At 54.3% G+C, this 13,604-nt stretch overlaps 1 protein-coding gene and 1 long non-coding RNA gene across 2 annotated transcripts in view; both read right to left on the bottom strand.

Annotated features, from left to right (window-relative positions):
- The window catches only part of PLXND1 (plexin D1), an 80,637-nt gene extending 76,865 nt beyond the window's left edge, over window positions 1-3,772 (bottom strand). Inside the window, exon 1 of the mRNA XM_032194284.1 lies at window positions 2,423-3,772. Coding sequence (XP_032050175.1) covers window positions 2,423-3,772 — 1,350 coding nt within the window. The remainder of the gene's footprint in view (window positions 1-2,422) is intronic.
- Window positions 3,773-7,253: 3,481 nt separating this feature from the next.
- LOC116493037 lies at window positions 7,254-12,730 on the bottom strand. Its single transcript, XR_004253710.1, has 4 exons — window positions 12,412-12,730; window positions 10,180-10,320; window positions 9,300-9,374; window positions 7,254-7,291 (listed from the first exon to the last, which is right to left on the bottom strand). It is a non-coding gene; the product is annotated as an uncharacterized LOC116493037 (long non-coding RNA).
- Window positions 12,731-13,604: the final 874 nt, after the last annotated feature.

Here is a 13,604-nt window from a genome sequence, read left to right on the forward strand (position 1 = left end):
AAAACTTGGAAACCCACTAACGGCTGGAAAAGTGGAGCTTATAATGGGAAGGCAGCTAGACACTGATCTGCACCACTGAACCAGCTGCTGCTTTAATACATTTTCCTGCTGCGTTCCCAGGGCTGGGACAGAAAATGTATTAGAGTATTTCATTGTCTTGAAGGTGGAAATTGATGTTAGATTTTTGCAGCACAAAGAAACACAATATTACAACTCTTCTCTTGACACTGCCACTCTGGGACTTGAAAACGAAAACAGCTTGTTAACTTGTTGGCAATTCTAATGATTAAGTAAAAGGCAAAAGGAAAAAAAAATGAAAGGCTCTCCTTCTGACTGGTAGGAAGGCTTCCCAGCAGGCTTGGTCAGCGGTTTTAGAGAAATACGCTTCAAATAAATGGGAAGCGTAGAAATATTAGGCATGAACGAATATTAATAGTATGCTTCATTTATATCCTGCTGTACTTGACATCAAAGGATCTCAAAGCAGCTTTACAAATGTAATCTTTCACAACACGTGAGCTAGGCTTCTGAATAACAGTAGTAGATACAGGAGTGTGCCTCAAATCAGGAAACTGAGGCACCTACAATTAAATGACTGGCTTGAGGACAGCCACACAGCACCAGATAAACCAGAACCCCGTTTTCCCTGTCCACCCTTTATAATCACCAGCCTTACTGCTGTTTCCATTTAAACAAATTTTCTTGCAGCCTGATCTCACCACAAAGCTAAACACAGCGGGTGTCTGGTGACTTCCCTAGGACTGGAAGCTCGGAATTTTCTAGCTCGCTCCCCTGAACCTCACATACCTGACTGCTTACCCTTTCAGGGACACAGACTTCCTTCGCAGAATGAACTGACAACATACTTCTGGTTGTCCTCCTCCACCAGCCACAGGGCATTCAGAGGAAAGAACCGATACCAGGACTACACTTCGCAGTGCATCCACATTAAAGGCCAGATTCAGAGATGGAGAGAAATCTCATCTCAGTGAGCTCAGGGTCTCTCTGGAGTCACTATGGAATTAACTGTCTGCATAGCTTATTGGATATGGCACTTGATATTTCGAATGTTATTACACTGCTGTTACTTGTAATTATTTTCCTTAATAACAAAAGTTAGAAAAGGCAGTGTTTTCTCAACCATCGAGAAGCGCTGAGGGAGCTCTAGGGAACTGGGTGTCTCTCTGCCATTGAGTTTCAATTAAAACTGTGCTTCTAACTCTTAAGCACTCTCCAGACTTCTTAGCTGCAGTGCCTCCTCTCAACCCGTGTGACAGAGATGCTACAATCCTGCAAGGTGCTGAGTGTCAGATTTGCAGGGATGCTGAGCATCAGCCCCGGCCAGCAAGACCTGCGGGTGCTTTCCTGCCCTGTAAATAGGATTCCCGACTCCCAGTGCCTCCTCTGAGAGCCGTGACCATGCCAAAACTTGAGGACTGGGCTCCTAGTGTTTAATGCGCTGACTCTTTGTGGAATTAACTCAAAAGCCAGGACAACTACCAGATTGCCTGGCTGTCAGGCAGCTTGTAGATTGCCACCAGGGAAAAACTATTCAACTTTGCTAGAGTAGGTCTACGAACCAGTGCATTAAGACTACATATTTTAACGCAGCATGGAGATGCCACACTAAACACTTCGGTTACCATGGGAAACCTTTCTCTCCTTGCCACTGGCATTGCACAGGGAAGCCCAAGCCCAAATGCTCTATCTTGCCTTTGAAATCCAACAGATGTTTTTACGATCTTTGATGGAGCTGAGTTATGCATCCTTCCCAGAGGAAGGGAAAAATGCACTGTTAAAGCAGCTCTTTCTCTTTCTTTGTTTCTCTCTCTTTCTTTCTCTCCAAACAGTGCACGTCTTTGGTGAAAGGGAAAACAGCCGTCTTTATCCGGCGTTAACATTTACGTCCACTTGGTAACAAATCGTGACAGCGGCAAACTTTTCCCCCGAACGCAACGGAACAAGGCCGCCTGTGTGCGCGCCTCCCCTCGCGGGGCTGCCCGGCCGCGGCGGGACGGGACGTGGGAAGGGAGCAGCTGCGGCTGGCGGTGCTCCCCCCCCCAGCCCCCTCCCGGCCGTGCAGGGAGCGCGGCCGGACGCCGAGCCTCTGAGTCACCGCCGGGTCTCTGCGGCACGGAACGTGGGAATATCGCTGCCCCGGGACGGAGCCCCGCGGCGCACGCACGCAGCAGCGCACACGCGCTCCCTCCGCTCCCCCGTGCCGAGCGCCGTGCGCGCCTGCCGGGGGAGGCGGCGGGACCGGCCGGCGGAGCGGGGCCGCTCGGGCGGCAGCGGACGGGGCGGGCCGGGGCCGTCGCCCCCCGCCGGCCGCAGCCTCGGGGCGCCCCGTCGGCGCTGCTCGAGGGCGCTGCCCGGCGTCGCTCCCCGTGGCGCCGCCCGGCCCGGCAGGTGCCCGCCGTACCTGGATGTTGCGCTTCTCGCAGGCAGGGCCGGTGCCCTGCACCACGCTGTCCAGCACGGTGACCATGCCGGCGGCGGGGCTGACGAAGCAGGAGTTGCGCGCCGCCCGGATCGTCTCCTCGATCTCGGCGAAGCGGAAGATGCAGAGCGCCGAGAGCGGCCGCCCGCCGCCGCCGCCCGGCCCGGCGCGCTCGAAGACGCCGAAGAGCAGCTCCTCCTCGGGCGGCGGGGCCGCGGCCGGGCCCGAGGGGCTGCGCCAGGCCGCCCGCGCCGGGAAGACGGAGACGAGGCGGGTGAAGGCGTCGGCGGCGCCGCCGCAGCGCAGCCCCAGCTGGATGTAGGACTCGGTCAGCTTCTTGGTCTCGCCGCTGCCGTTGAGCGTGGCCTCGGCCGCGTCGCCCAGGCAGATGCGGGCCAGCAGGCTGTGCGAGGGGCTCTCCTTGTCGCCCGCGTTGGCCTCGCTGTTGAGCGCCAGGTAGGCGTAGGGGCGGCGGGCGGGCGGCGCGGCGCCGCGCTGCAGGAAGGCGCGCACGAAGCTGAGCTTGTGGCGCGCCTTGGCGACCTGCTTGATCTTGAAGATGTTGTCGTCGGAGGGGTTGATGTCGAAGGTGAAGAGCTTGGCCAGGTCGCCGCGGGCGTTGAGCGCGCGGATGGCGATCTCGGGCGTGTTCTCGAAGCGGTGGTCCTCCAGGCTGCGGTTGCGGGGGAAGAAGGGGCTGCCGAAGCCCGTGTAGGTGGCGGCCACCAGCAGCCGCGCCCCGCCGCCGCCGCCGCCGCGGCGCAGCACCAGCCCCACGGTGGAGGCGTTGGGGTGGTTGGCCGCCACGTTCAGCATGCTGGGGAAGACGGTGACCGCGTCGCTGCCGCCCGGCGGGAAGCGCACGGCCACGGCCGAGATATTGGTCATGCTGCGGAGCTGGCAGAGGCCCTGGTAGATGGAGCCGCAGACGACGAGGACGCCCTGCTCGGGGTCGGGCTGGAGGATCTTGTTGTAGTTGTTCGTGAGCACCTTGGGGTGCTCGCAGGAGGCCTGCGGCAGCTGCGGCGCGTGGCACAGGGGGCTGTCCAGCACCGGCCCCACCGCCGCCTCCGCCTGCAGCGCCAGCTCGCCCCCCGACAGCTGGAACAGGCGGTTGACGGCCGCCAGGTAGACGCGGGAGCCGGGGCCGTCCAGCGCGAAGTTGTTGGTGGGGGTGGGCGAGAGGAACTTGCGCTGCACCTCCAGGCCGGCGGCGCGGCCGGGCAGCAGCAGCGGCAGCAGCGGCAGCAGCAGCGGCAGCAGCGCGGGGGGCCGCGGCTCAGCGCCCGCCGCCGGGGCCGGGGCCGGGGCCGGAGCCGGAGCCGGAGCCATCCCGCCGCCCGCGCCGCCGCGGAGCCGCCGAGTGCATGAGCCCGCTGCGAGCGGCGGGAGGGGCCGGGCCGCGGGGCCGCTTCCTGCGGGGGCTGCGCGCCCGCCGCCGAGCGACGCCCGCGGGAAGTGGCGGCCGCGGCGGGTGCGCGGGTGCGCGGCGCTGCGCGGCGGGGGGCGGCGGGGCGCGCTCACGGCCGCGCCTCCCTCCCTCCGCCCGCCCCCGCCCCCGCCCTTCTTGGCGTTACTCACTTCTTTCTTATTCGGGGTTTGTCATGTGAAGATGATTAAGTCGCGGGTATTTTTCCCCGCGCCGCGGGCCGGCCCCGCACCGGGCGGGGGCACGAGCGCCGCGGTCCCCCTGCCCCGGGCACGGCTCTGCTCCGCCGCCCCGCTTCTCCCCAGCCGGTTTCGCGCAGAACCGGCGGAGGGGCGGCCGAAGGACGCGGCGCCTTCCCCAGCGGCGGAGCGGAGCGGCCAGCCCCGGGGGGGGGGGGGGGGAGAACGGGCCCCCCGCCGGCCGGCCCCGGGCAGGGGCGCGAGGAGGCGGCGGCGGGGCCGGGGCGGGCAGGGACGGAGCGGGCAGACGTGCCGGGGGCTGCAGGGCCCGTCCCGTCCGGGCGGCCGCGCCCGCTGCGGGCTGCGAGCCCGGACGGAACGGGGGGCCGGGGGCAGCGCGGCCCCGGGGGAACGCCGGGCACGGCCGCGGCCTTGGGTCGGTTCCCGGCCCCGGCCCCGGCCGCGGGCAGCTCCCCCGGGAACCGGCCCCCGGCGCGGGGAGCGGCGTGCGGCTCCTCGGGGCCCCACCTCCGGAGGGAGCTTTGCCCGCACGAGGAGCCAAAGGCAGAGTTCGGAACAGGACCGCGCGTCTCCTCTGCCCTCCATCGGGCTCTTCTTTAACTGTAGAAAGGGAATGAATAAATAAATAAATAAGAGAAAGAAGCGTTGATATTTCCAAATTCCACCCACTGAAATGCACGGGGTGGGGGGGATGGCCCCGAGATAGCGCAGCCTCTGATCCGCCCTTCCTTATCGGCGTGGGAACGCTCTACCTGGGTGGGTGAAAGTGTAAATTCACGTCCCCGGCAGCTCTTCCCACGTCCGTGGGCACGCGTGCTCCCCCCCTTGTGGGGAGGGATGCTCTCGGACCGAGGAGCGCGGCCAGGTAAGAGTACAAAGAAAGCCACGAACGATCCTGCGGCAGGAGCCTGCCCGGGCTGCACTCTGTGCAACAGATGCTTTGTTTGCTCAGGGCTCACAGCCCCGCAGCGTGAGTGGAGCGGCCCCGAGCAGCTGCCCAGAGCAGCACTCAGCAGAGCCGCCCAGACCCCAGGCAGGCGCCGAGGGGGCACGGGAGGGCTGCAGGGCGCTGCAGTACCCCGACCCTTGGCACCCTGGGGATGCTTGCAGCCAAAGCAAGGGCAGAGCTGAAAGCCAGGCACGTGGCTTTATCCTCAGTGTCCTCGTCTCAATCCTGAGTTTCCACTATGAGCAGAGACCCAGCCGGAGCACCCACGTGTGGAGGAAAGCAGAGGGGAAGCTTGTAGCCTTGCTTTCACCATGCAGCTACAGCTGTGTATCATTACAATGACACAAGTCTCCTTGCAATAGGGGAGTGTAGGGGAGTGTGTCCCCTGCACAGGGTTGAGTACAGAAGCACCTCACCATCCACAAATAGCTGTCAGCATTTAAAGCAAGGGTAGGAAATCAGATGAGCCCTGGAAAGCTGTATTCCCTCCTGTCCCCAAGCTGTGCCTTGCCACCCTGCCCGTTCTCGTGGTGCTTATTTTCATTTATACAAAACATGGTAGCGAGGCTGATGAGAATTCTGCACGACTTCTGTTCTGGAGAGGAAAATCCTCTGTTGTTGTCTAATCTCATTTCTACACCTGCCAATTTTCCTCACCCCCTTCCTGTCCTCCTCGCTCTCTTCAGAGCACTAATTAATACGCAACTGCTTTGGCCACGCCATGTCCACCAAAAAAGTGCATTGAATTAAACGTTGTGCTTTCGTGCTAACTCATTGTCTCTGGTAATCATATCCTTAATTAGTAGAGTTATTAGCTGTTTCTGAATGTGGGACTCCCAGTTGTTGGATCTTTTTTTAAACTACAAGATAGCAATATTTAAATGTGATCGTGTCTTTAATTGCATAGAAATAAACCCCCATGATCCCAAACCCTTAATCTGCCTATTTTAGGATTTCTTATGGCTGCTTATCCTGATAGTAGAGCATCTTCCATGTGGAATCAGCCTTTTAAGGCATATTAAATTAGGTTCCAGATTACAGTCAGTTAAAAAAAAAATATATAGGCCAAAGAGCATACGAAAATGTTTGACTTACCCAAAGGTATTCAGTAGTTGCTTTGTAAGAAAAAAAATCCCCCAGGAGCTCTGACTCCCATTTCCTATGATGAGCAGTTAGCTACACTGATACAATTAAAGCCAAAGTATTTGTGGTATTGAAGGATTGTTTGACAAAGATTTTATTGTTGTTGTTAGGAAACAATCCTCTGGTAAGATGCTTTGAGGGGAATATTTTCCAGAAATGATTTCCCACCCCTATTATCTGGGCTGCTAGAAGCTCTAGTGAGTATTTCAGGGTAATGCTCCTAATGGAGTAGTAGAGGTTTTTAAATCTCTCATACACAGATCTCACCATTATTTTTTTGTTCAGGAAGAAAAAAGGAAAGGTCAAAATTAAACCACATGCCTCCTGCAATAGGCATTCACCCCCCTGCCAAAATCCCTTCTCCTGTGTGACTTCTGTGCAGGTTTAAAGACAACAGCTTTTCAGATATCTCTGTGGGGGAGAGGGGCTGTGTGCATAAGAACTCAAAAACACTTTAATTATTAATAAATATATTTACACGAGAACAGTTTCCCTTTAGGGGAAACATGAGTTACTCATGCAATTACTCAGGTTATATTGACTCAACACTGTCAAAGAAAAAAAAAAAAAAAGGACCTAATCACTTTAATACAGGGGGGCATAAACATCTATTTATTTAGTGGGGTTTGTGTGCAAGGTAACCATAAAGTGCCCTGTGGATTTGGGAAGAAAACTCGCCCTTGCACATGGGAGATGGTGAAGTTTGACTCAGCAGACGTGCACGGGACAGGCTCCTGGGGCTACCTCTGCCTCTGTGCAGGGACCCCGTGGGTACCGCAGGTGCTCGGGGCTGGGCTGCACGGGAGGGCAGAGGCGTGCGGGGCTGCGTGGAGCAGCCTCAGTCCTGCTGTGGGTACAAGCCCCAGACGTGGTGGGCTCCTCACGTCCTGGCAGAGGAAAGGCAACGCTTGGCCTCAGTCACACAGGAGCTGCCGCTGGGCACTCACCCACCTGCACCAGGTCACGTCAGAATACACGGCTGTTCCGGGCCAGACAGCCAGGTCTCACGTTTGTCAATCTTCACACCTTGCCTCTAAGTGGGGTCTTCAGTTTATTTTCTATGAGATTGCAGGGCAGGTTAGTGAGATGAGGCAGAGGCAGGACAGAGGATGCCAGGAGGTCTCCGGGTGCTGAGGAAGTGCAAGGGGAACTAAAGGTGAGCAGAGATGCGCTCAGACACAGAGAAATCATTACCTGCACAAGAACTGCTCCTGATCACCGCACTTACCTGATGCTGTCCAGTCCTGCCTGCCACCCGGCTTTGTCCAGTTAGTTGTTAGTGCCTGGTGTCATCAGGCTGGATGCATCAGCAAAGTGCTCACAAATGTACTTCAGGGCACTCAAATAACAGAGGGCTTAGAAATAGACTGATTAGCAATTCTCAGTGTATTTTTGGATGAGTGTGGACTGGGTCCCTATTTTATTGTTACTAATCTGTATCGTGAGCACAGCTCATGGAGAAGGAGGCCAGGCTGTCATTACTGTTATTACTAATGATTTAGCACACTGGGATTCTGCTAGGTGCTTAGCAGAAAGATTAAGGCAAGGTCCCTTCCCAAACGTCCTTTAATCTAAGCACGAGCTGTGGTGTGGGCTCAGGCTTCACTGCAAATGGCTGTTGCAGGAATTGCACTGGCAGGTTCCACTGCCGCCGTGTTGCTGGCTTCCAGCCCTGGTCTGAGCAAGGGCGAGAGGGATTTATGGGGACATGTGGCACTTTCTGAGAAGAATCATGCTTTTTTCCCCTCAAATCTCTTTGTTTTCGAAGATGAACCTTTCCCAGTGTAATATAGAGCAGAGTATGTAATGCAGTCATAACCTTGTCTGCAGCATGCAGCCAGCTGACGTGCTCACCGTGAGGGATTCGCCTCCAGAGAGGAGCTGTGCAGACAGAGGTTGTGAGCATGAAAAGGTCTCCTTCTGGGTTAATGATGGATTCAGTACTGGTGAAAGTTCACACACACACAATAATGGCAGGATTTTCCAGACAAGGAGGTTTATCACCAGGCAATAAAAAATGTATGTTTTGTAGGCTGTGCTGGGATTTGACACCGTTGCTGAGGATGGAAAGGAGTTTTGGTTTTACAGGCTGGGCCCTCAGCTGGGAAGCAGCAGCAGCAGGCTCCCCACCTTCCCACAGGACCACTTTGTGACCTGCTGCCTTTTGGTTTTCTCTCTAGAGGTTAAGAAAGGGCTCAGCGCTCACTGCCCCCCCGGTCTCACACCTATCAGGGCTGGAAGCACAGCCAGTAAGCTCAAACATGTCTCCAGCTCTGCTCTGCGAGAAATTGAGCGTGTACCGGGGCCAGCGGCAGTGCAGGGGGGGGGGCAGGGAGCAGCCCCCGGTGCTGCTCGTGCAGCGGTGTGCCCGGGGCGGGGGCCCGGCCCGCTCACGGACTCATGCTGCCGCCGGAGCCACGGCAGCGCCCGACGCAGGGACGGCCGCGTCCCGTCCACGTCAGGCCCCGGCTCTGGTCCCGCTGCTTCTGACTGAGTTCCAGCAGCGTGGGATGCAGCATTTGGCTCCCAGCAAAGGAAGCGAGCGCAACATAAAGCAGAGCATCCCCTCGTGGGATTCGCAGCGGGGGCCGGGCTGATTGTTCAAAACAAAGCATGGCCGTTTGGAAGCGAGCCTGCTTCTTACCCCGGGATTCGCACACGAAGCCCCTAGCTGACCCACACGGCAAGGCCCTGCAACGACAGCCAGCGGGGCCAATCCCACCAGCTTTGTTCAATGTCCCCCGCCAAAGCCTGGAGGAAGTTTTTCCTTATGAAGTCAGGCAGGATCGTGCCACACTCTTCGCAATATGCTAACTTTCCAGTGAGCAGTTGCTCAATACGTGCTTAAGTAGACGGGCCACTACTACCCGTTAACCAAAACAAATGGGAAAGGAGGAAAGCTTACAGCACAACAATTGCTTTCAATTAGAGGAAATATCTATTGCCAAAATATGTCAGTGGGATTTGACAGACTACATTTTTAACTGTGTACTACTGAAGGGCTGGCTGCACTAAAATGCAGCTTAAACTAAACAAGGATTTAAACCCTTCCCTTCTTTCTCATGGAATAATCACCAGGCTGTAAATACATTATTACAGTCCACACAGCCCTTGTTAATTCAGAGCGATTTGACTTACCTCAGTAGTTTTGACTCTATTCTCTTCCATGTTTGCAGGACTTGTTGAGGCTTCAGCACTGATGTTCATTAAGTGCTTTTAAGTGAAAGGGAAATGTGGTTAACTTTATAATTATTGTTTGCTTTGTACACCTTAAAACAAACCTAATCATTTTGATTAAAACCTCACAAGTTCTGAGTCAACTCTCTATTTGGCGTGTCCAGCTCTAAGCACTCTGCTGCACAGAGCAGACCCCCAGAACAGCTCCAGGAACATCCTCAGCCTAGCAGGCCCTGCCACCAGCAAGCCTGTGTGTGTCCCTGGTGGCATCCCAGCCCTGCAACAGGCCCAGTGCTGGTGCCAGCCCAGCGGCCACGGCCGTCACCTGCCCTGAACCCAGCCCAGCAGATGCCGCTGGACCCAGGGCCCGTGCAAAGTCTTGGGCTTCTGCCAAGGTCAGCTCCAGCTTCAAGTCACTTGTCAATGCTTTAGCTCTAGGTCAGGCATCCAGCCCTTGCCAAACCCAGCCCAGCGCACGGTCCCATAGCTTCTGTATCCAGCTGTAACGCTGGCTCACGGTCTCTGCTAGCCCAGTCCCCAGCTGGTGTTAACCCCAGCCTCCCCATCTCAGCCAGTCCCAGCCACAGGGGGCCCTGTTAAGATAGCCCTTGACAGCATCATCTCAATGACTTACTGTGGCAGTAATTATCATTCACAGCAATAAACTGAGCATATCAGCATCTCTAACCCTGACCCTGCCGGGGGGCCTCACGGCATTACCGTCCCATCCTCCAGCACCCTGACCTCCACCCCAATGCCATCCCACCCTGAATTCCAGCCAAGAGCCCCCCTCCAGCCAACCCGCCTGCTGCAAGACCCATGCCCTACCCTGCACCCTCACCTGGACACAAGTTCTGCCCAGAACATGCCTGTGCCGCTTCTAATAAGGGCAAGGTAACACCTGGCTGTTACGATAAAGTCCTCCTCAACCTCGTTGTTCTCCGCACGGGACGATCAGGTCCTGCAGTTCTTGCACTGTGCCCTGGCATTTGAATGGAGATGTGGGGTCAGCTTCTTGCAGTATCTTACCAGTAATTAGTAGGTGTCAGTTACAAATGTGCCCATCCACTACTTTTTACTAGGGAACCTAAAGTACTTTCATACCTATATCTTACAGTGGCCTGCTATCTGCAATTTGTAGATAAATCTTTGATGTGTGGAGTCCAGCAGCATATGTTTTACATTGCCTCTAATAGCTGTCTTTCAGTATAATGTCGCTTGTGGGGTGTCGTCTGGTATTGTATATTTTTGGACATATTGTAAACAGTGTGATTTCGTTCTTGACATTTCTGTAGTGACCTCAACAGTCTTAGAGGTTTACACATTTCTTATGTGCAGTCAACACATCCATTAATCTTAAAGATAAGCAAAAATTTAAGTCTCTCACACACATGTATATATACACACCCCCCACCCCCCAAGGAAAAAAAAAAAAACACATAAGCACATACACATTTAAAATGCCAGCAAGTCCTATGTTGGATTGCTTGTAGCATTCTGGATTTTGTCGCAGAAGAGCACTAGTAAAGAGAGCTAGCAGGCAGGTTAGGCTGCCAATATGCTATGTAGAATAAGCATGCTTGCATGCATGTGAATGTATTTGCGCCTGAACTCACCACAAAATCAATATTGTAAAACAAACAAAGTTTAAAAACTGCATACTAATGGAAACATTCACGTGACTCTTTAAACTAGAGAAAACAGCTTTTTCTTTGGATTATGAGGGTAGCCTGGTAGAAAGACACTCTTTGCTCTACACTCACAAGCAGTTGTGACCCTGAAACTGAGCAGCAAGAGTGCTAAAGCAAAAAGAAGGGGCAACCTGCTGGTACAGCTGGGGAAAGTGAGAAAGAAGAGACAAACAAACAGCCTAAATAATTAATATGACCTTTCAAAACTCACTGATTTAAAATGTAAACACCATAAAGACTGTACGTCTGACCCCTGAATATCAGCTGTTCCATCTTGCTAAGCAGTGGTCTTTTTGCTATTTTCACATCCACATCTCATTGTACATGGGCATACAGTGTATTTCAGGGGTTGTGGATGTCACAGGAGAACTCCCCCCACAGGAGAACTCCCCCTTCTAGGGGGTCTTCTACCCCCAGCAGGACAGAATGAGTCAAACCAACAACGTCACCCTACCCGAGCTTAACACAAGGGACGTGTTATAACAGAGCAGAGCAACCACTTCATTGAACTGGGGCCTCCTTCTCCCTGGAAAGGCTAGGAAAAGGGCATCAACCCTATGCCTCATGGTGTTCACCTGGAGACAGGAAAAACAAGCTTTAATAATGAGGGCTAACAAGCTGCAGGTACTGGCTCTGTGCTGAAGGTGGCAGCCCAGGGGTGGGTGGCAGCAGGGTTTCTTCTCCAGGACTGCCATAAACCTGTTTTACTGATGTTGTCAGGCCAGGTTCGGGCTCTGGCAGCTTCTGGGTCCTCCTGGAGCTGGAGCTGCAGACCCGCAGCTCCTGCTGCCTGCCTCACAGCACCGACCCGGGGCAAGCCCCCAGCCCTGAGCCTCAGCCGGCAGGAGAGTCGACCCTGGGTCTGCTGGGGTTATGGCAGGAAAATGTGTTTCGCTTGATGACTCAGGGGACCTATCATGAAACACTGGGCTTTTCCCCTCCCTGTCTGTCAGGCTCCTTCAGGCCAGGCAGTTACAAACCCCAAATTTTCTCCTACCCCAAGAGCTGCTGGTGTGCAAGAATTAGCTGATGGGTTTGGGCCAGTTCCCAGAGGAGAGACATGAGCAGCACCAAACCCACTACAGCTGGCACACATTAGGCTCTTGCCTGCAGCCCATGCAGAGGTGCCCAGGACAGAGCAAGCCACCGAGGTTTCCGTAACCTGGAATCTGACCTCGTAATCTTCTTATCTCCCTCCCGGTGCTTTCTGTCCTGTCACACAGAGAACAGCTTGTCATACAGGGCAGATTCTTTTAACCTCCTTAATGGTACTTTTCACCTTCAGGGTCCTCTCATGCACAGGGTTTATCTTCTGATCGATATTACTCTTCTAAGTGATGTCTATTTAAACCCGTGTTTAAAAAGAAAACAGCAAAACTTACTTCTGGTTTCAATCAAAGCCATCAATCAATTGTCCTGTTCATTTCAGCCTTGTTGAGCAGTGTTTAGCCTCCTCTGAGCAGCACTCACAAAAGTAGGAGCCTGGGGACCGGTCCCTGAGCTGCTGCGCACGCTGAGGTTTCCTATCCCACAAGCAGTCCTGTTTTCATCAAGCTGTTTGCTAAGCTGTTCGATAATCACGGCTAGCAGGGACGACAGAGCGCGGCCCACAGCAAACAATATCTTTGTTTAAGGTCATTCCTGGGACTGCAGAAAGGAAGTGCACGTTGTTCCCAGCAGATCCAGTGTTTCTAGGGCTTTCAGTTAACCCATCTGTGGCACCAGTCCCCACTCAGCAAAATTGTACTGCGCTCCTCTCCCTCTCGCATGAAACCTGCAGAGTAAGCACTGCAGCAAGAGTGGCAGGATCTGGCCTGGTGGGTGCTCTGATGCAGAAGGTTGAATAAATATTAGTGGTTAAACTAGTAATTAACTCACCAGTTGAAATATCCAACAGAACCCATGTTTTCCTCCCAGTTGATGCAAATGAGAGTTGATTGTAAACAACTCATGCCTAAATTATACCTTAGAGAATCTGAGTAACACAGTTGGCCTTGCCTGAATTATTTCAATGAAAACAAGGCAGACAAATGAGCGTAATTGCCCAACTTCTTTCATTTGCTAGCTTTTGCCTTGCTTAGAAACTCCTCCAGCTGGACATTCATGCCAGGTTTTGAATGTAAATGTACCTCTTGCCTCCAGATTGTCACTGTTAGCAAACCTGTTTTTCTTTCCTTCTTTCTACACAGAAAGCTGGGGGAAGGGGAAGTAAAAAAGACAAGAGACTGTCTGTGGCCCCTGTGCCAAAGGAACATCACACTCCAGCTCCCAGACAATCATTAAAGGAACCAGTGGCCAATACTTTTGTTCCCGTGCTGGGGTCTCACACTTAATTAGCTTCAGATCTAATAGCTCTGATCCTACACAATAGATGGGGAAAGAGAGCAAGAGAAGCTGTATCAGTTCACTTATGCCACTTCACTTGTTGCACAAAACTTTGCATCCACTTTGCATGGGGACCTAATCACAACTGGCTAGAGCTCCTTGCTGCCAAATCAGACAAAAAGAGCCAAGGTCTGCTTGCTCCAAGGGGGCCAGCTCTTCCCTCTGCTCATGTGCCTCTGTGGACTCAGAC

This window comes from Aythya fuligula, chromosome 10 (assembly GCF_009819795.1).
Source record: "Aythya fuligula isolate bAytFul2 chromosome 10, bAytFul2.pri, whole genome shotgun sequence".
In the NCBI taxonomy this organism is placed as follows: Eukaryota; Metazoa; Chordata; class Aves; order Anseriformes; family Anatidae; genus Aythya; species Aythya fuligula.